This window comes from Podarcis erhardii, assembly GCF_964252035.2.
Source record: "Podarcis erhardii genome assembly, chromosome: 2".
Classification (NCBI taxonomy): Eukaryota; Metazoa; Chordata; class Lepidosauria; order Squamata; family Lacertidae; genus Podarcis; species Podarcis erhardii.
This window is the reverse complement of record NC_138498.1, coordinates 33,419,910-33,442,990: the sequence shown is the minus strand read 5'-3', so window position 1 is coordinate 33,442,990 and position 23,081 is coordinate 33,419,910. Positions and strand designations below refer to the sequence as shown.

Below are 23,081 nucleotides of genomic sequence, written 5' to 3'. Positions count from 1 at the left end.
TGAAGCTGAAAAGCCCAATCTGATTCATGGATAGAGTTGCCCAGAACTGTCTCATAAGCCACGACCATTCCCACCTCCCATCCCTCTGTTCCTTCCTTTAGGACACTCTGCGAGACTGCGATGAGGAATCCACCTGCTACAACACCGTCATCTCGCCAATCTATTTCGTATCATTTGTGCTGACAGCTCAGTTTGTCCTGGTGAATGTGGTGATTGCTGTACTCATGAAGCACCTAGAGGAAAGTAACAAGGAAGCAAAAGAGGAAGCAGAACTGGAATTGGAACTGGAGATGGAAATGAAGACAATCACCCCAGGCCAGCATCCACCCTCTGACCCTTTCATATGGGCAGGCAGTAATGCAGGAGAAAGACCTGAGAGCCCCGGAGGATATGCCAATCCCATGCAAATCAAGGTGGATTCTCAACTCTCATTGGTTCATCCTATGGTGAGAATCTTAGGTGGTGGGTGAAGTGGGGAGTAGCTTATACTTTCGTCAGATAGCATTTGCACAGATTCCAAAACGTCTTGAGTGTATTAATGTATAAGGGAGTTGTATTCCTTTCCCCCTGTGAGTAAAAAAAATCCCTACTCAGCCAAGTGCAGACCATGAAATTGAATGTTCATATGGGATTGCAACGATGAGAGTCATGAGAGCATTTGTTATGAGTTGGCAGGTTATGTTGATGGGAGATGAGGGATGTGCAGCAGGTGGCTACAAGAACTGCATTAAACAGGCACAAGATCACCCACTCACTCTCTCAGCTATATGTCTGGTATACATATAATACATTTATTCAGATCTGTCCCAGCCTTAACTTTGGACGGGTGACTGTCTCGCCCCGCAGAACTCTTTTTTCAGTGGAAATTTATGTGTTAATGTGGTATTTGAGCACATGATGAAAGAGGAATACAGCTCCTAAAATGTAGCCATGCAAAGTTATGTGACTGGCAGCATGCTTCTTTGCTTGCATGTTCCGTAAAGTATATGCACTGTGTTCATAAGGGTATATGTCATCATACATACTTGCCTGCATAGAAAGTACTGCTTTTAAGTGATCAGCCATCATATTGCTTGAGAAGCTTTTACGCTATGTATTAATATTCAGGTGTAAGCACTTGAGAAGACACTTTTGAAATTGGGAGCCTGTAATTTGGAACTTGGGTTAAAATTTTCAAAAGCTCATAGGTCTTCCGAATCCCAAACTTCCTGCTGGACTATCTCAGGCGCTACAGAATCCTAAATTCACTTATTCAGCAATATGTCCCATTGAAGTTAGTGGGTGTTACTGCTGAGGAAGCATGCATAGGACTGGACTATTCAGCATCGCACAAACCCCAAAATTAATAATCATCATGGAAGTCAAAGGGAACTAGGTTATGGCCATGAATAACTTAAATCAGAGTATTTAGATTTAATCTGCAGTATAGAATAATTGAATTTTCCCCAGCTAGTAGCAAAAGCCTGAGGTGTAGTTCAGATTTCCAAATCAGCTGGGTTGTCATTTCCCCATGTCTGGATGGATCCTACACCAATCCAGTGACATTTGGGTGCCAGACTCAGGTAGGTACTCCTCATATCTGTGTTTGTGATCTGATGCAGGGTGACAGATCCACTGGCAGCCATGTGATCTGTCACACAGGCAACTCCAGCCTTCAAAGATTGTTTACACGGTATAGGGCCTAGCCTTGGGAAATACCAACCACACTCCAAGCACTATGCATAACAGCACCAGCAGACAAAACAGAAGTCGAAATCCACTGAGTTTTGTCACTTTTTGTGCTTTTGAAAATTTAATCTTACACTCATCCAGTGGTTACTAAATTAGTGGCCTAATTTTCAGAGGTGCCTAACACTTGAGCCACCGAGCACAACTGCAAATCATCCAGCATCTCTCAAGGCCATTTCTGTTTTTTACATGGTTAAGTGATGCCAAAGTGTGGATTTTTTTTTTTCAGGCTTAATGCTGGGCTCCCATCCCCACCTCCATTTTAAATTGTGCATATTGTTGTTTAGCTATGCTGCAGTTTTGTTCCCTGCTATCAAGTAGGATGGCTCTGCAAAGTAGAAATAGTTCTATCAGTAGCCACTTACGAATGAATGAATGTAATGTGTCCCACCAGTCTTAGAGCACTATCGTGTTTGGTTTTGGTCTAGTGTGTAGCAACGTCTAAGAAAGGTTCTGACTGTGGTATTACTGCACTGTTCTTTTTCCCCTCTCTGTCTCTGTCTTCCCTTCCTGGCCATTTCAACAACTGCTGTTCTGTCTGAAAACATTCTTTTTCTGTCTCTTCTCCTCTTTTCTGTCTCTCATGCATTCATTCTCTCTTCTTTCTCTTCTTTCGCTCCCCCTACCTTGCCCCGCTTCTGCCCCTCTCTTTTGGCCTGGCTTATCCTTTTCTGCATGCTATATGGCACTCCTCCCAGGAAAGACACTTGTTTGATACCATATCACTGCTGATCCAGGAATCTCTAGAAGGAGAGTTGAAGCTGATGGACAACTTATCAGGCTCTGTGTGCCATCATTATGCCCTTCCAGCTACTGACAATTACAACTCTGAGAAACAGGTTAATATTACTAATTTCCTGAAAAGTTTCTATCTAAATTTAGATTGAAACCTTTATTACAAAAGAGAGAGAGGTTTTCTTACTTTTATCTAAAGTAGGCGTATCAGGGCCGAAAGTGACTAAAAACTACTTTTGTAGAATGGCAAATGCATTTCTATTTGTTTAAGAGGAGATGGGTATTTACTAGGGATGGATGGATCAGCCTATTGTCATTCTGTGTCAGTTTTTCACGTGTTCAATCATAGGACCAGTCCCCCTGTTTTCTGTGCCTGTGTTTAAAAAAACAAAAAACCACCATGAAAAATGTGAATTGAAAATGTCCACATGTTCTCCTAAAGAATGCATTTTGTACACATTTCCCCCTATAAAATATGCATTTTCCTTGCACATTTTTGTATCCATTTTTGGAACCAAAATGACATTAGTTTTCAATCTGCTGATAAGCTTAGGAACAGCAAACTGGGTCAATTCGCTTTAAAAATGCTGACCAAATAAATTCCTTTTCCATCCCTAGTATTTACCACCCAGTCCTATGCATGTTCAGTTAGAAAGCCAACTGAATTCAGTGGAACATACTCCACCATCAGTATGTATAGGACTATAACCATAGCTAGATTTATGTTTAGACAAGTATTTAGTGCATTGGCATTACAATCCTATGCATACTGACCTGGAAGGAAGCCCTGTTAAATACAGTGGAGCTTACTTCTGAGTAAGCATGCATAAGATTACGCTGGAAAGCTTATAAGAATGTCATTAAGGCTGCAATCCTACACTCGATTTCCTGGCAGTAAGCCCCATTGTACTCAATGGGAACTTACTTTTGAGTAGACATGTATAGGATTGTGCTGTAAGGTAGCGTAGAGATGAGATGCTGCTCTTGTGAACATTTCCATTCATCTGCATGGAAGTCTATGTTGAATTTCATGGACCACTTTGGGATGTTGAAAATAAACTGGCCTGTGTGTAAACAGATGTGAAGATAGTTCAGTATGTGTATGGGGGTTGTCACCTTGCTTAGTATATTCCTTGTGTCAAAGCAGATTATGTAATTTAAAACCTAGGACAATTCCAGTACTATCAGTGTACCTGATTTCTGATTAGCTCCATGTGAACATAAAAGGTGTATTTGTTCAAAAGGTGTATTTGTTCAAATCCAATTCCAGGTTGAAGCAAAATATTAGAATCATAGAATCATAGAGTTGGAAGAGACCACAAGGGCCAAATATTATAATCAATTAAAGCTTTGATAGCATATTAAAAGGGCATACTGATTAATCAGGAAAGTCAGGGTAGCTTTGGAATTTCTTGTGAGAGATAAAAGGAAGATTGCCTCTTTTAAGATTTGCCATCTACAGTAAGTACTGGCGCGCACACACACACACACAGACACACACACACACACACAAACAAACAAACAAACACACAGTGCCAAATTAACCAGGGGGCATTTCTGGTCAATTAAACATTTTCAGGCTTTTTAATTATTCTAACCAATTAATTGACTAAGCACTGCAGCCTTAATATGGGTTTAAGTTTCTAGTTACGGTAAGTTTCGATTTAATAGCTTTTTAAGCAGCCCACTAATGAAACTTCCTTGTCTCTTAGGGTAGGGCAAGTATATTATAGATATGGGTGTAGTATGTGGCAGTGCTTCAAAAAGGTGGAGGCATCTATATAGCTCCAGGTCTGAGCCAGTTGATTGCCCTGCAGTGTAGGCGTCACATACTTGTAACAGCTGAATGGCTATTATTTTCCCACATGGAACCAGCCACCTACGTCATTAGTTCTTACTGCCCAGCACAGTATATCACACTGGGACTCTCATTAGGTTGAAGATTAGGATGACTGGTTTCTCCCAAGGATGAAAGAGGAGGCGCATTTTTAAATAATGAGAGGAGACTTCCAATGTAGCCTGCCACACTGTCTCTCGGCAAATAGCGCATACCAAATGTTACACTTTTTCTTCCACATGTAAACTATCATTGTTGATTCTCCTGGCCACTGGCATTTCTGAAAATGGAGCTCTCTCTATTGAAAACATGGTATCCACCATGGGATCTTTTTTGCTGTTTTGTGTGAAGCAATTATCAGGCTTAGAACATTTACTAAGAAGCAAATCCAATTGAATTTGAGGAACTTTCTTCGTAACTGTATTTAGAATTGTGCTGTGTGGTCCTTTTCTTATTTTACATTCAGCTGCTCTTGCCAGCTACTCCCATATCTGAAGAGACATGAGAAATGTTGTGAAAACTAAAATCCCCCCCCCTCTTTCTACCTGTCTGTGTGTCTGATGCATGGCAGGAACAGGCTTTCTATGGCCCTCCAGATGTTGCTGGTCTCCAGCTCCCAGCACCAGTCAACATGGTCAATGACCAGGAGTGATAGTAGTTGAAATGCAGCAATATCTAGCAGGCCACAGATTCCCTGTCCCTGGTGTTTGGCAAGGAACATGTGGATCTTCTCTCTGAGATAGATACACACATTCAGGTTCTCACATTATAATTGTGTATTTGGCAATGAGCTATCAAAGCATTAATCTGTTTGTTGCCACATCAACTGTGGCCCTGCACCTAGCTATCACACTTTCATTAGGTGGCATGGAATTAGTGATAATATTTCATGCTTTTTTACTGAAACTGAGGGTGGGATTCAGCCCCTTCAGTGGAAGTCCTGAACAATGGGGCTTCCCCCCCCCCTCATTCCCACATTGGCTCGGGGTGGAGCTAAATCGTGGGGAGGAGGGGGGGAATCATTCCCTATGGTGAGCCAAAATGCTTGACTTGCTAGAAGGACTGCCTTGCACAATGCTGAATTCCTCCCAGAAAGTCCTTCTCATTGTGATAGTTCAAAGTTGTTTGCATAGTATTTGTTCCATTCACAACCAACACAGAATTGCTAGAATACCACAAGACTACATGGTATGCCAGTACTATCATTCTTATTATTAGAGAGCTATTGGACACAGTGTTACTGAATTTATTAACATGTTCGAAATCAAAATATTTAAATTCAGAAAATGACCAGATTTATAGATGTTTCTATAAATCTATAAATGTTTCTATAAATATGCTGTTTCCTGAAATCAAATGAGGCTAATTCAACCATTGCTGTCTTCCCTAGCCCTCTTTGAGATTCTCTAACATTTCTGGGTTAGATACAACTAATCCTGGTCTCCACACTACATCCTGAAAGATTCATTACCATTGGACACAGATGGCTTGAGCACTTAAAGTAAAAGCGCTAATTGTTTGGCATAAAAAATGAACTGTTGAGATAAAGGAGGAATTGGAAGACATGGAATAGACATATATCTTTATGTAATAGTGGCCATTGGTATGAGTCAGTTTTATGACATGATAAATGTTTCCTGCAAAAATGAAAAAAGCCTATGTTATTGTGAAGACACACATAAAAATTTATAAATAAGATGCCAAGCTTTGAGAAAATTACTTGGAAATTTAACACTCCATATTAAGACAAATAAGCATATTGTTTGAGGATGATGGCAGCAGTGGGCCTCCTTTATTAATGACATGATATTTGCAATAGATTCTAAAAATGGTCCATAAACTACTACTACTACTAATAATAATAATAATAATAATAATAATAAATTTTATTTATATCCCACCCTCCCCAGCTGAAGCCAGGCTCAGGGTGGCTAAGAACAATAAAATAGTACAACATTCTAAAATCATTCATTACAAAATTAATTCAAATCAAATTGATGGCAACCATTGGGCTAGGGTTCTGTGAAGATTGCGAAAGGAGGGAGTCAGGCTCATTTGACACTGATCTGTTATAGGGCCCCTCTGAGGTCTTAAATTGCATTTATTTAGAGAGAACTTTGAAATAAAGGGTTGGATTTCATTTTTTAAAACAAGTAAGTGACAGCGTTAGACCATGATCCCATTAACGGTAGTGGAAAGAGCTGGGCTGATATCCCTCAACTTTGATATGCTCAAGTCTGCTAATGGTATATACAAGAAGGATACACCAATTTTCTTTGGATTAAACAGTATTAAAGAATTACTTTTACTTCCTCTGTTACGTAGATTAGAACCCTTTCTTGTTATATCCGCTCCACTTCCCAGTGGGGAGGAGTTGCGGTGGACCACGTGGCCAGGGGATCCTGGCCACGTCGGGGCCCAGCCAGCCAATCCGCTGGCTGGGGGGGCATGGCCGGGACCATTTAACAGAGGCGCGAGCTGGAGGGCTTCCTCTTTGGCTTGCTTCCTCAATCTAGCCCCAACCCCCTGCAATGCAGGAATCTCAACATCCAATTTTTAAACCATACTGTTAAAGAAAGCATTTAGGTTTGCTTGTTTATTGTTTTGAAACAACTGATTCTCAGATTAAAAGGGATTAGCAGTACATTATTATTTTATTGAATGTGACACAGAAAATGTTCAGTGCATGTCCACTAGTATTTGTTTTGCTTAATTGCATCAAATAAATCTAAGGAGCCATGAAAGCCAGCAATTCCTCAGCCGTTCCACTGATTCCATCAGACTTTTCTAAACTAGGCTACAGAAGTACTCCTGAGATCTCACCACAACAAAGTAGATCTGCAATGCAACTATAGCATTTCAAATTGAGAAGACATAATATACTGAACATCTAGCAGGGTTCAGGATCCAAAGAGCTAGGCTCAGTAGTTCTGAATGCCCAAGGGGGCTTTGGGGTTGTGGAACTTGAACTCCAGCTCCCTCCGCCACTGAGCAAGCAATTTGAAACTGGCAGGAAAAATGTGCTATTTAAACAGCGAAAGTTGTGCCTTTTGGCTAGCAAAACCCGATCCTAGGTACATGTGGAGATGGGGGAGAAATTCAGTTCAGTTTGAATTTAAAGGCAGACTAACCTAACTCACTTTCTGAAGCAATATATTCTGAAAATTGCGTTTCCCTGAATTTTGCAAAAGTGTGAAAATTTAATTTTCATACTCTATGAATATGCTGGGGCAAAGTTTGCCTAATATATATATTAATGAAAATAGCAAAGAAAAATGCATTATATATTAGGGGGGAATTCTTTGGGGAAAATGTGTATGTCAGACAAAATTATATACAAACTCATGGGAGAAATTCACACTAAAATGCTAGGGAACGTTCTTGAGGACTTTTTTAAAAAATGCACATTGAACTGGAGATGTGGAAAAGTGCACTTATGGCTTGAAAATGAGGAAAGGAGAGAATCCAAAATTGATAAATTTGACCATCCTTATTTTGGGTGCAAATAAAGTAGCTGTTTGGACCCCAGCTTGCAAAATTCATTTTTAAAAAACAGCAGCAACAACAACAACAAATTCAGAGCCTCTGACCAAACACAAGCAGAATATTATTATAACATTTAGGAGTAGAATTTCTGGAAGCATGGAACATTTAAATGTAATTAGGCATGGTTTTAAAAATTAATTCAAGAGCAGCTGAAGCTTTAGCTCCCTCAGTTAGCGCCTCAAAAGACTATATATTAATCAGTGCATCTTTATTGTGCAGTTGGTGATTTCCACCTTGCATTATATGTAAGCCTGTTTAGAACTTTTAGAAAATTAAACTTTGTCTCCATTTCCTTTTAGCTTTATCCACAAAATAATATGCACAATACAAATGCACTTGCTTAGAAGGGGAACTACCTTAGTATTTAGGCGGTAATGGTGATGATAATAGCATTTCTTTTCTCAAAGACATTTACATTTGTCCTGGTTTCTTATGTTTGATCATCTCTCCCTTGTTTAGATCCCTCTAGCTGAGATGGAGGCTCTGTCTCTGACGTCAGATATTCTCTCTGAAAATTCCTGGTCCTTAGCTCTGACGGATGACTCTTTTCCTGATGATAATAACACACTCTTACTTAATGCCCTGGAGAGCAATGTACATACTCACTGGTCACTGTATATTCTGATGTTTACAGGGTTCTAAATACTGTTCTCAAGTGGGAAATAGCTATGGCATTTTCAGATAAGCAATATTTCTAACCAGCACATAACTTTTTTTATTTGAACAAATAAAATACCTGTAGTACCATTCTATTTGGGCTTACATTCAATATTACCTCTGAGGTGGCTCCCGCATGTTTTAATTTTACTTATTTCACATACTAAACATGAGAGTATTTCAAGCAACGTCAGAGAGATCTTCTATTGATTATGGACTTAAGGAAAATGCCATGACACAAAAGATCCCACTTAGTTTTTGCTTCTTTGAACTTAAAATGATTCCAAAAGCAGATGCCTAGAAGGTGTGGCAGCAAATCCCAGTTACAATTTTCAAGCATAAGCTATCAGACTTGAATCTTTGGCATTGCTGCTTGTGTTGTAGACTTTTTGGTCACCACTTTGATCAGACTTTCTAGAATAAAGAGTGACTTTTTTCCATTGTGAAACATTTAACCAGTATTTTGAGCCCTGCTTTAACCATCTCCTCCTGAAACATTAGACATTTATAGCTAATGTGTAGCAATAAAGTGCTTTATTTCTGCTGTACAACAGACATAACTTCTCTTCCAACATTTAGTGGATTCATCCTTGTTTTCTCTTGTTCACATACCTAGCTTTAGCTGTGCGTTGTGTTGATGAATTTTCTCCATTCTAGTAGATTGTCATCATAGTTATTACTTATTTGGAACACATCTTTAAACCGTGACAATATTTCCCATCATGCTTCATGGCATCATATGCAAAAGACTCAGAATGCTACAATGAATGTTTTTAAATGGGCAATTTTCTTTCAAACTGAGATACTAGAATAGAGAGAACATCCTGACCTCCATCAACATAAGTCTTAAAAATAGATTTCTGAATCTGAGAACCCTAACAGTTCAACAGGTTACTTTCATGAGGCCATATATCAGTCAAGTCCCTTGGTGGTCATAGCAAGACATTTCAGTTTTGCAAAAAGATATCCACGGGTACAGATAACTTTAAATTTGAAAAATAAAGTGTGCATACCTTCAGTATTTAACATTTTCTGTAATGAGTTAAGTTCAATGGGTTGAATCCATTGGTGCCTTTCAGTTGACCGTAAGACTTCCATCAGCAGAGCATGGACGGAGGAAATCATTTTCCAGCTAATTCTCCCTCTCCTCTGCAGCCCCCAGCCACTCTCTAAATCTGCTCTGGGGGGTCCTCCAATCCAGATTTTAGAGGGTGGGGCTGCAGGGGAAGGGGGAATTGCAAAATATTGTTTTCCTTCCCATTCCAGTGATAGAAACTTTACTGTCAGCTGAGCAACTCCATTAGATATGACACCATTTAGGCTTCAACACTGTACTTCATTTGAAAAAATGCACACACCAGTAGATTTTTTTTTAAAAAAAATGCTATTAAAACAGTTTTTGTGACATCTGGGTAGGGAGTCAATTTTGTGATAAATTTATCAAAATACAAATTTATGATTTTTTAAAATGTTGTCAGATAGTACACTAGTTAGTGTCTGCTTAGAAAACTGTGGAGATGGCTGCACCATCCAAAATTTCATGTGAATTTCAGTAGCAAATATTGTGAATGGCTTCTGCAGTCCACACCTAGTCTCATGTAATGCCCCAATTGGTATTCCACAGCTGGCTTTCTAGCGCCAAAATTAGTGCCTCATAAAACTAACCTTACATTGATGTCCCTAAATATTAAGGGGAGGGGTACTTTTTGCAATGCTATGCATCCTAGCCATGACAGATTTATCAATCTCATCTTGTCAGAAAACGACCCAAATTTCAAATACATTTGTTGAAGCCATCTGAGCATGGGCCAGTTTCTACAATGAAACGTGAAAACACGTCATTGCACCAGTTGTAATAGGATGTCTTCTGTATCAAGATTCGAGGGGGAAACCCTCTTGGTATAGGTAGACCTATATGTTCATGAGAATTCTTAGATACAGATGAATTTCCTATCTAAAACCATCAAAGAATAGTGAAATTCATTCTACATGGCAGGGAAGTCATATATGACTGGCTAACCTTACATTGGTAATTTTTCTTCTTTTTCTCTTTTTAAAAATATTATATTTTTAGTTTTATCTTGTTTTACCATGCACACTAATTATATTTTGCTCTACCATTAGAGAAATACATTAGAAATTCCTTAGGAGATTTGTACGGTAATGCAAAAGATTTCTTGGTAGATAAATTTTCACCAACTACAAAAGGCAGCATGGGATTGGAGATTGTCTTCATTTAACAGTGTTGTAATAGCCTATTTTAGCGTTTAAAACTTAATCTTTTATTTAAGGATGTATTTTTCTTGTTGTTGGAAATAAACCAACATCCCTCTATAATTCTTCTTTTCTATGCGGCCTGTTTTTATCAACACAAAGTCAATGAAGGTCAAATAAGGATTTGTCTTCCATAAAATGCACATACCTCCCCACTTGTTTATATAACACTAGGCTTATATTATGTACATACTCCTGTAAAAATATCACTTGGTTGGGGTCAGGGTGGTGGGAGATTTTATTCCTCATTTTTAATGATCAAAGTTTTGCAAAGCATGCAATTGTTATACAAGACCTTGAGGCATGATGCTTGTTCAATGACTCCTGAAATAGTCATGGTTTATAATTGCAGTGTTGTTTCTCTGTTTCCCTGTATTGTAATTTTTTTTGTTCTTTTTAAAAATGTGGTTCATTCTGTGTGTGGTGGTTTTATTAACAGTGTAAAAGTAGGGCTTTTACCTCCTGGTCAACCCATCTGTGCAAATTTCATTTGGTTTCTGTAGAATTTGTACACCCAAATGACATGCATGCTCACTGTGTCCCCTGTATGTTGCAGTGGTTATCACGACAAGATCCAGTATGGACAGCGTATTTTTCCATTCTTTGATATCCGCACTTTCTTTTCTTTTTCAGGCCAATCTCCCCTCTAGAAATGACCCCCTGACTCTCTCACCAAGCAAAGATCTGCTAAGTGTGAGGAAGCCTTCTGTAGGCCGCACCCATTCTTTGCCAAATGACAGCTATATGTTTCAGGCTCCAGATACTGGCATCTACAATGACTCTTCTGGAGAAAGGAACACATCACATCAAAAATCTCAGTCAGGTACAAAATGTTTTCCTCAGAAAATTTTGTAACCCCCAGACGTATGTACTTGCCCACAGAAGACTTCAGTCTTGGTACTGGCTAGGTTTCTTTTTCCTTTTTGGCTTTGAGGTTTTTCTTCCATACATGGGAACTTCTGATAAACTTTAGAGTCTTTATCTCATTTCTTCCTAAATGGGGGATTTGAGTCTTGTGGCCAAAACTGGATGAGAGTCTGGGCAACTTAATTGCCTTAACTGTCTTTCTTAGGGCTGAACAGAACATTTCATATAAAACTGTGTAAGTCACCCTTCATCTAAAGAGTTGCAAGTGTGCTGTCGTCCGTTCACTTGCTGATGCCACCCCAATCTTTAATAACATCCAATTGAATAAAGTGGGACATGTTTCTTAGCAAAAATGCTTCGGAGGATTGGTCTGTAAGTCTAGTTTTATCTACATTAACTTCTCTCACAGAAGCATCTTTCTGGTTCAAGAAGGGAGGGGAGAATCCTTCTAAGTCCCATCATCCAGGACTTTCCCACAGAGACATAATTTCAGAGTACTGTTCAGAATGATACAAAACATGAAGAGGTTACTAAAAGGGTATCAAAATTTGCATAGTAATGGGAACATTTACAGTTTAGCAGCAGGAATGGGGGGAAAGCAGGAACAATCGCTATCAGGCAGAGCATAGCATGAAATAATTTAAGATCCAAGATAACTTGATTTCAGATCCTCTCAAAAGAGCATGATCCAGCAGGAACAGAGACTTCAGAAACGTTATGACCTTGCTCCCTAATTCAGGTAGTTTTGGTGCTGACACTGTCCCTTCATTAGGCACGCCCTTCTTCTATAACTTGAGAAAGCATGACAAAGTGTGTGCCTCAGGCCGTATTAGGCTAGCTGGCAATACAACTGAACACTCAGTACAGTGATACGCTTCAGGTTACATACACTTCAGGTTACAGACTCCGCTAACCCAGAAATAGTACCTCGGGTTAAGAACTTTGCTTCAGGATGAGAACAGAAATCATGCTCCGGTGGCACGGCGGCAGCAGAAGGCCCCATTAGCTAAAGTGGTCTTCAGGTTAAGAACCAACCTCCGGAATGAATTAAGTACTTAACCCGAGGTACCACTGTAATGGTTTTTACAGCTGGAGTAAGAAACCTGGCACCACCCACACAATTCTCACCACAAATCTCACCAGCCCCAGCCAGCATGTGCAATGGTCAGGGGTGATGTTAAAGGCCAGCAACATATGGAGGGCTACAGTCCCCATTGCCCATCACCATACTTTAAATGTTTAAGGTGTATGATGCCCAAAGTTCAAAAATACAAAGTGAAGGCATACTCTACTTCCACTGTCGGAGGCACTATGAATCTCAGTACCGGTGGCTGAGAATCCCAAGTGGGGAGAGTGCTGTTGGCTTCCCACAAGCATTCTTGCCTAAGAACATATGTGCAGCCTCTCTAGATCAGATCATGGTCCTCTTTGAACTACGCTAAGAATGGAGCAGCTTTTTTCTTTCACGGTCCTCATTCCTTCAGGGGTAATCTGGTAGGGCAGGGGGCACATGTCATCAGTGTGCAGGTACCCCTTCTCTTTCTCCATCTTCCTCTCCTCCCACATCAGGGGGTGAATTGCATTGTGCATTGTGGAGAATCCAAATGGTGGCCAGGCTGCCAACACAGCAAAAACACTTTGGGGAGGGGGAGAAAGAGTCGGTGCTTCTGCCACTGAATAATAATTTATCTTTCCACTGCAGAAATTCAGCGAGAGCCCATTAAAAAGAAATATCTTGCTATAAATAGAGTGGAGAATTTTGAGAAGCCATTTATGCACAACCCTTCTTTTAAGTGACTGAGATCATAAAACAGATATCCCATTTTGGGGAGGCTTATTGTGGATCCACCTCAAAATGGTGTTTACATTGTTCTACACAATCTCGTACATTGGATATATGAGGTGCAGAAAATAAATCACCAGTTTCCATATGTGAATCATCATAACTGTTCCTCACTTTCTCTTTTGAGATATTACTTCTGTTCCTCAGAATAACTTAGCACCGAGAAATAGTTGCCTTTCAGAACTCAGTGGAGTGGCATCTGTTAAATATATGCAATTCTCTAAAGTGCTGTGAGGTTTGTAAAAGCCATACATCACCAATAAGGAATATGAGTAACGTAACATTTCAAGTTAGAAAATAACTTTTGTGTTGTCAGTAAACTTAGAAGAAGGTTTATTTGAATAACCCTGAATAATAGAACAGATATTCTGGGAAATATTCCAGGACAAATGAGATTCCTTCTGGGGGAGATGGTCCAGATTAAATGAATAGCTTCTTGGTTTTGTTTTAAATCACATAAATGCTTTGGGCTTTGATGGAGAGGGTTGAGGCTCCTCACAGAGGTTATAATTCACCACCCAAGAACAAGGAGGCAGCTTGGAGAAAAATGCATATGGAATACACACAATATGACATTGGTGGATTGCTCCATAACCAACTCAGAAGCGATTTTATAGAAATTGGGAGTCCAGCAATTATGGGAGGCTAAGTTATCCTCATCTATGATGTACAGAATTTTATTTAACTCAGTTTGAGTTACCAATGTTCTCAGTTTCCCATCCTCTCCTCCTCAGGCTCAACGACGTCAGTGCAATCTCAGCCTGCAAACATTGATGCTCTCCTACAAATCCCAAGAGAGCTCTTCTACCACCTCAAGCCCCAATACAATCCTGACTGGGAAAGCAAATCCAAAGCCCCTCCACCTGTGCATTCTCCTTCTGCAGAACGGTTACTTCGCAGACAGGTAAGCTGAGCTGCTGATGTTATCATGCAACAAGTCTTATATCTATGTGTACTACCAATAAGTGAAAGGCTGCAGAGCAGGGCCTTGGAAATTATAACTAGCCACAAAATTGTTTTGAAAAGGAAAGAACCTGTGAGGAGATTCTGATTCCGGTGGTAGATTCTGTGAGCATGTCAAGATCATTCCAACTTAAGGAGCTATATGGGCTGTGACACCACTTCCATTCTTCACTGTGCTTCATGGGCAGCACATTTCAGCATTTGTTGAGTCTCTAGTAAATCAGTGCAGGTGGTGTTCCTGGCATGGTATGTGCAATCCAGACAACTGGCTTTCTAAAGTGAGCACAGACCTTATATTTTGAGGAGGTGGCACAAAGGACATATATTAGCCTCGTCAACAAGAATTTGCTCTTTTATATCTGTTATCATCTTGCTTCCTAACCTTTCCTGACTTTGCTCAGTCAGTTGACCATGTGATCAAGTCGCATGAGCCTCCTGAAGGTCAGCAGCTCAGCCACCTGAGTTACAACGAGGCCCCTATAGGTCTGCATCACATTACAACTCCATTTAGAAAACTGGATGTTTCCTCTGTACTTACTCCCTATTATTTAAATAACATGAATGATTTGATTCCATTGCCCCAAACATTTTATTTATCAGGGCTGACAGCTTGGCAGTGGAACTCTTTTGGATGATACAGTTTTTTCCGTATTTTTAAGAGCTTGAATGATTCAGTGCTAGATTGATATTATGTAATACAAAGTGCAAAAGGCTATTTTTCATTTCCCTGAAATAGCATATCATGCGAGTGATTACTTAATAACCCCGTTTATTCAGGCCATTACATTCCTTTTCAATGACAAAATAATGTGGCTAATTTCTTGAGCCCCTCCACATGAATATGAAGCTCCAAGGTGAGCAGTTTACATTAATCTGGAGTATTAAACTGACAGGCTAAATTCTTAAAGCGTATTAGGTCGATGCTGAGCTAGCCTGCCAGCCTAATGTACACTAACAAAGAATCTAATTGATTTCATGGTTCCAGCCTATGAATATGCTCCTTGACGTTGAAGGAATATCAGTCCAATCCTTTTGAATCAGTGCTGCAGTGATAAGTGATCATTTTAGCTGTCTTCTTTTCATTCTTAGCCGTTAAAACTAGTTGCTGAGGACTAAGCATTTTTCAACGCCAGATTATAATTGGACATAAGGAATTAGGCTAGCATTTTCAAGAAGCATTTAGTGACAGAATTTGAAATGTGCAGATGCTGCAAGTAGAATACTTATTATTTGCAGGTAGAATACTTTTTATTTCATTTTGGTGGATTGCCCAGGAGGGCACTAATTAATCACACCCAAAATGTGAAGCCACTCAGTATTCATGCAAAGTCCATTCTGATTCCTAATTTGCAAAGTGAGTCTGGGAAATTCCTGACTGTCCAGAAGTGCCACAGTCTACCCAAGGAAAGGCATAATGTTGAAGCAAGATACCTAGACCCAATACAATACCTCTTTTTCCTCAAACTCTTCCATCATCTTTCTCTGTGCTGAAACATTAACTGGAAGTACTCTAGACAGCCATTTAGTTCAGAGTCACTATACAGAAGACACTCATAAAGGAATTGATATTATTTTAGATTTTGGAGTTGTACTCTTCCTAAAAATGTTGCTTTATGGCAATGATTATCAGTTTGCCCAGTGCTAAGTATGTATTTAACGAAGTACCAGACAAAGAACTGCCACTACTTCACTGTCTCAGAATATTCTAGCTTGAGGACAGCATAATTCCTGACCAAATGGCTAGTTCAATTCCTTGGGCACAACTAGGATGAAACCTGGTCCTTGGTGCTTTTGAGTCATTGTCATGGGCTTAGTCCTTCAGTAAGAGATAAATCACAGAAGACATTTGACTGCATTGAGTGGATAGATTCGAATTGTGATTGTCCGTATAATAACACCACCACTTCCCCAATGTAATCTTCACTATGGCCTTTCTAGTCCAGATTTTTTTCCCCTTCTTGCCACTGATACTGGTTTCACATTAAGAACTGAAAAAGGGCATCCAATGGCTAGAGGTTGGCACATGTCCTAGAACATTCTTAAGGGTTTTTAATGAAGATACAAAAACTTCTGTACTACACTTTAGATAGGATGGTGTATTTGTTGTTAGGATACCATCAGAGACTATGTGAGGGGTGTGTGTTTCTGGTATCAATTTATTTAGTCTGTTATGTCTTTTCATCTACTAAATGAGAGTAAGGAGACTATGAGCCCACTGGGGCAAAAGAGAAAATTAAAAGAGAAAATTAAAAATTGCCAGCCTTGCCCACGCTGTAGCTTGTGAGTAATATTTCCCAAGTAGCTCAAATGAGGCTACCTCTTGGCCACCTCTCATGGTCCCCTTCTAACAATGGCTGCCATTGCCACCCATGAAAGGGAAAGGGATTAAAATAATGAGAGTGATTAGCAGCATGCTCATCATGATGCATGCCCCTGGGCCTGAGGTCTCCCCCCATCCTGAAAGCTGTCTGTGGGCAAACGCTGGCTCCCTCAGCCTGAAGCAAGATGAGCGCCGCACCCTATAGTTGCCTGTGACTGGACTTCATCGTCCAAGGGTCCTTTACCTTTTTACCTACCTTTAGTGCCACATACCCACAAATACTTTTAAAATACAGGGGTTGTTTTCTTTTCTTTCTTTTTTAATGTTAGTTTATCCAAGTAATGGGTCTTTGACTATTTTCTCTTCCTCATCAAGATTAATAGTCTATTTCTCTAGTCATTTTGATAGTATTTTTCCCCCATCTTATTATACTAGTACAGGGGTCTGCAACCCGCGGCTCCGGAGCCGCATGTGGCTCTTTTACACCTTTGCCACGGATACTAGCGAGGAGAGGAGGCGCATTGTGCGCCCCGACACTCCCCACTGTGGCGGGCGCTGTACTGGCTGTGACGTCGCATGGGGGCAGTGCATGCGTTAGTCACGCATCGTCCCAACGTCACCTTCCCGCCCGCCCGCTACATTGTAAGGGGCATGTACGCTGGTCACTGCATGGAAAGGGGAGTGAAGAACACACACACACACACAAAAAAGGTAACTTGTTATTTTAACGTTTATTTCTATGAGGAGGAGTAATTCTGAGGGGTCAAACAAATAAATAATTAAAAAGTGACAAAAAAGTTATTTTTATAATGACGAGTTTTGCGGCTCCCAGTTGTTTTTTTTCCTTCGGAAACGGGTCCAAGTGGCTCTTTTTGTCTTAAAGGTTGCAGACCCCTGTACTAGTAGTCTGAAAGAAGTTGTAACAGGATATTTGTACATACATCTGCCAACTGCTTTGTTCAATATGTACATCGCATGCATTTTTATTTGATTTTATCTCTCCTTCTCTCTCTCTCTTCCTCCCTCTCTCTCCCTCCTTTCCTCACTTATGTCCCCTCCTTAACCTGTGTTTAGATAAATCTTGTTCACCACATCCCTGGCCCATACACATTCCTTAGTCACTGACTCTCCTGTCATTCAACTTCCCTCACCTTTTTCAGTGCTGTAGAATGGACCAAATCCCCTGCTGTAGCTAAAACCATAGATCCCGGAAGGCCTGGCAGCTAGTGACTATGACTAATTCCCTGGTGAAGATTAGTCCATCAAGTGCATTAAAAGAACAAAGCTCTGTTCTCTGTTCAGGAACATGCTCCCTGCCAGTGCATTATAAAGAGTGCTTTTCTTCAGAAGAATTCTACTTCGATTCATTGGTTCGTGGGTCAGGTGGACTCTAAAACAAAGGTGTAAAACAATCCCATTCTACTGCTAATAAAATGTTTAGGATCAACCTAGCAGTTGGTTTTCTGGGAGTGAACTCAGACCTTTTTTTAAAAAAAAAAAAAAAAGAATTATAATTACTGTCACAGCCAAAGATGCCTGACAGTATAACCAAAATCAATAATCACTTGTATTATCAAATGCTCTGCAAATTAAAATTCAAAACTGTACATTCAATCGTTTCCCTCAACACTATTCCATGGTTGCTATAGATCTTGCCTACATCTTTACATGAGATCAGAACCTGTAATATTTCAATTTTCTTCCATGACAGCTGTTGAGAATATTGAGGTTTAAGTAGGAATATTGTGTTGGGCCTATACATCTGTGTACTGCTTTGCAATTAATAGTAAAATAAGATGCCCAATTAATGAATTAATACATCCAGTATGGGGGAATGACTTAATATTCCTATGTGTGATGGCATCACCGGGCATACATTGGAAACTCAGTTACAAATTTCACAGTAAAGTCCACCACTCGTAACGCTGAAAATTCACCACCAGGAGCACAAACAAGCTCCTCCTACTAGGGGTGGGCAGTATATAAATAAATTGTCTGAAACCGATTGGAAGTTCAGATTGAGATAACAGTTTCAGAATGGCAATATATTGCCAAAGGGAGCTTGAAAACAGAGCCTTCCTGCCCAGCCACTGTGAGGGGCTATCACCAGGAAGGGGGTATCACTACACCTGCCCACTCTGTCCCTCACTGGAAAGGACATGCCAGAGTAATTGCTGGGTGCGCCAGGGCAGGCAGCCCAGCTAGGAGATTGATCCTCCTGCCCACTCCCTCCCTCCAGAGCCCAGGACCTTGACATCATGATATACCAGTATATCACAATGGTTAGCGTGTGATATATCATGATGTTGAAAACCAGGTATCACCCAGCCCTATCTCCTACTTAGCTCCAAATATCTTTGCCCACCCTGCAAACTACCTGCAGTCCTAAAAGGCACATCTCCATTTCCCATTCCCTACTGGAGATGTATTGATAATTTAAGCATTGATTTCATCTAAGGAAATAAGGCACTTGTCTTTGTATTGGTACACCCAAATCTTGCTTTCATACTTAATATAAAACACACACGCACACACAACAAACCCAGTTGAAATAAAAAAGTGACACTGCTTTGTCTGTCTGAGCCACACTTATCTTATTGTAAGTGTGGTTAAAAAACAACAACACACACACCAGTTTGTTTGTTTTTAAATGTAGCTTTTGTAAAGTCCCCTCCTGGTCTCAGGTGTCACAATATAAGCCTGTAGAACAGTTTGCCATAGAAGGCCTTTCCTAGGTCTGGTTACGTTGCTTGAAAAAACAGTTAAGTACAGAGCAGGAACTGGTGCAGTAGAGAGCCTTATTAAGGCAGCGTGTATTGAGTACTGGACTGTATATCTTATTGGAAGTCAATGATGCATAAGTTCCTGGGTGCCTAACAGCACTCTCAAGGATAAAATCTCAGGATCTATTTAGTTTTCCCAGTGTTTCTCCAGAAGAAATTGGCTCTGATCCAAAGGGCCCATGGAGGCTGATCTAAAGCCAGTTCTTTCACAGTTGTAAAGGATGCAAGAAAAGAGAGAAGTGAATGAGTATAATTTCAACCCAGGAACAAGCTCATAAAATCAATGACTCCCCAAGTGCTATTGAAAAAAAGTGGTTTTTCATACCTGCTCATTACACCATCTGAGTTAGGAAAGAAACACTGAAATCATCCATTGCCTTTAATTTGTAATGATGGGTCATATTTGGTTACTGCTCAATTATAGACAGCTATATTTGTTCCCAGCATGTTGCACTGCTATCCTTCCCAGACTGACAGTTTCACAACGGCACAATTTGCACCTGTAGGTAATAAGAATGTAGTAGTGCATAATATCATAAGTTGGAGAGGTAGCTGTATAATCTGGACTTCATTGGCCTAGATGATAATGTGACCAGTGGTGGCGGTGTGAGAGAAATTGGGAGATAAGCACTGATGCTGCCAGAGTACATTTAACCAGGTGGCTGCAATTTATTTGGGTTCTAAAGGTTGTATTGCATTCAAAACTGGAGTTTTCCATTGTCACCTTTGGAGTATCTCTTACTGCTTATGCATTGCCTATACTGACCTGTTCCCTCTATGTTTGTTCCCCTCCAATTCCTTGGCACTTCCGTACAGATGGCAATAAGGAATGATTCCTCAGATACCCATAGCTCAGAAAGCCGAGAGAACATCCATGCCGAGGTGAGTGAGCTCTGTGATCCAAATTTGTCAGCTCCATCCACTGAGGATCTGTCTGTCACTCTGACGCCCTCAGAAGCAAGAGACTCAGCCGGCTGGGGGCGATCGAGCGTTCATACTCAGCAACATTCCCGCAATCAGTATAACATTTCCATGCATGTGCCGGATTTGTGTGCCTGTACAGACTCCCTTCAAGAACTGCCTGGAGACCCGATGGACCAAGAAGTATCAGAAATAAATAGCTCTTTTACTTCAGGAACTTGTTCAGCCATGAGTGCCTCTTCAGTGGTTCAGCCCGAGACCCCTAAGAGAAACGTAGGCAACAGTGGCAATGTCACTTTGAAGGACCTGAAGAAGTGCTACAGTGTAGATACACAGGGTCTTCTTAAAAAACCATCATCCTGGTTAGATGATCAAAGGAGACATTCCATAGAGATTTGTTCCATGGAAAACAGCCCTCAGCATCATTCCACATCTAGTTCTTCTGGCTTCATAAGTCAGGTCTTAAGTGAAATGGAAGGCTTGCAAGGGACGCGGCAGAAGAAAAAACTGAGTCCCCCGTGTATATCAATAGACCCACCTGATGAACAGAGTTTGTTACTGAGGGGGCCACGCAGCGCCACACTGCCTGCCAGTGCAGACGTTTGCTTGCGAAGACGCGCCCCGTCCTGGGATTCCAAGGATTCGGTGGACGCAGGGGACTCGGCCCTTCCAGACAGTATGTCACTAACTCCAACCCCAAAGAAAGACTTGTTGACTCTTCCTAGCTTTTCCTTTGATCAAACAGATGCGGACCCTTGAGTTAGTTTGTTTTCTGTTGTTGGTGCCAAATGTTTCTTTTCTCCCTCGTGTAATAAATTAAGCCTTTCCATTCTAAAATGGCACTGATTTCTTTTAAAAAAAAATCCAAAGAAAGTTTAAAGAGCTAGCTGGTTTTAAGAGTGGTTAAGCTATATCACGCTTACTTAAGCATAAGTTCTGCTTGGGTAAAAGCAATACATTGTTCAGAGTCTATATGTATATTCTATTTTATTAAATTAATTGAACCTAGTATTGCAGGATGTAGTACATTTTGTGGCTTAAAGACATTGTTTATTTTCTTCTGTTTTATGTATCTCAGAATATTCCTGAGATTGCGTTGGGTTTTTTTTAATGAATCTTTTAACCTTTAAAAATACATATTTAATCCTCCCCTATTTTCTTTTCATTTTGCAAAGCACAAGATGTAGCCATTAGTGCATTACTGAGAAAATGTGTCCCAATGGTCAACTAGAAATGAGAATATTTGCAATTATAATGTACTTCACTCACTGACCCCTCAACTATTTTCTGTAGAAAATAGCCATTTGGATATTTTTTTTACAACTGTATTGGCATTAAAAAAAGAATAAAATAATATCCAAAATGATTTTTATTACACTGTAGAGGAAAAGCAAGTGCACAAGCTGAAGAGCATATGGGATAAGCAGATAGACTTGAAAGAAGGTTTCTTATAGAGAGAATTCAGCAGTCTCTTAGCAATACACAAGACTGTATAATGTGCCAGATATTTGCTGTTGCTTACTTTGGTGATCCCTAAAATCATACTGAGCGTGTACACCTAAGGTGAGGCCCTCTGTCCTCTTCCATTGCTCTTCCTAAATATGCAGAGTATGACCTACAGGCAGAGAAAAGGTTGTGATGCTGCAGGGTTGTCATGATCTGGTACTCATAGAGGACAATCATGTGCGCTTTACAGGGCCGGCCCACCCATGAGGCAAGGTGAGGCAACCACCTTGGGCGGCAAGATCAACAGGGGCAGCAGATCCTGATGCAGATCTTTATTTCAGCCTTTTGTTCCTGGTGTCAGTCTTCACTCCCCACGCTGCCTTCCCTAGTAAGGAGGTGGGAAGACCACTTTGTGGTTCGCCTCAGGTGCCAAAATGTATTGGGCTGGCCCTGGTGCTTTACTAAGTCTCATCATTCTCCCCTTCTTCTGGTGGGACAACAAAGCCCAGCAGTGGCAGCAACTGCTTACAAAAGCAATCCAACCTTGTACAGTCCATCCATTTCACCTGCCTTAAAGTGCCATCAGCTACCCACTGCCAAATGGCAGTGTTTCTTTTTATTTTCTGTGGGATCAGACATTTCACCCCTGACTGCCATAAACAGCAAATTAAGGGTCTGGAAAATCATTTGCATTTGTCCTTGTTCAGTACTGTACATCTATCGTGCAATGGAACATAATTTGAATAAACAACTTGCCTGAGAATCCCTCTTTCTCTAGTGGTAGCCATATAGTGGCTAAATGCACAATTAAATTCTTTCAGATTTATACTGCAATCCTAAACACATTTACTCAGAAGTAAGTTCCCTTTGTTTCAGTGGAATGTGCTTCCAAGAAAGGGCTTAAGCTAACAACTGACAGTGATTTGCCTGGTTGAAAATTAAGGTTGACCTAAACTGAGCAGGTAAAGCGTTTCTTGCCATACAGCTCCACACTAGCAAGCTGCTAAAAATCTATGTGTCAGGTTGCTTTTAAAGGCACAAGGATAGGGGCAAGTAAAAAGGTTCCAGTGCTACAAATAAACCTAATATGTCAATTTTTTTCAGTGGCTGAGAGAACCATTTCTATCTATAAGAACCTATTTGAGGTTTGCAGGTGTCTCC

The 23,081-nt window shown here is 40.4% G+C and overlaps 1 protein-coding gene across 13 annotated transcripts in view; it reads left to right on the top strand.

Moving 5' to 3' along the window:
* Positions 1 to 21,483, top strand: part of CACNA1G (calcium voltage-gated channel subunit alpha1 G) — a 333,398-nt gene extending 311,915 nt beyond the window's left edge. For 6 of the 13 annotated variants that reach the window (XM_081850625.1, XM_081850620.1, XM_081850631.1 and 3 more), the window contains 6 exons: positions 102 to 446; positions 2,427 to 2,567; positions 8,306 to 8,440; positions 11,411 to 11,600; positions 14,222 to 14,391; positions 20,370 to 21,483. In XM_081850625.1, coding sequence (XP_081706751.1) covers positions 102 to 446; positions 2,427 to 2,567; positions 8,306 to 8,440; positions 11,411 to 11,600; positions 14,222 to 14,391; positions 20,370 to 21,233 — 1,845 coding nt within the window. In that variant the 3' untranslated portion in view covers positions 21,234 to 21,483. The remainder of the gene's footprint in view (positions 1 to 101; positions 447 to 2,426; positions 2,568 to 8,305; positions 8,441 to 11,410; positions 11,601 to 14,221; positions 14,392 to 20,369) is intronic. The other 7 variants (XM_081850628.1, XM_081850626.1, XM_081850622.1 and 4 more) reach the window with 6 other exon arrangements.
* The last annotated feature ends 1,598 nt before the right edge of the window (positions 21,484 to 23,081 follow it).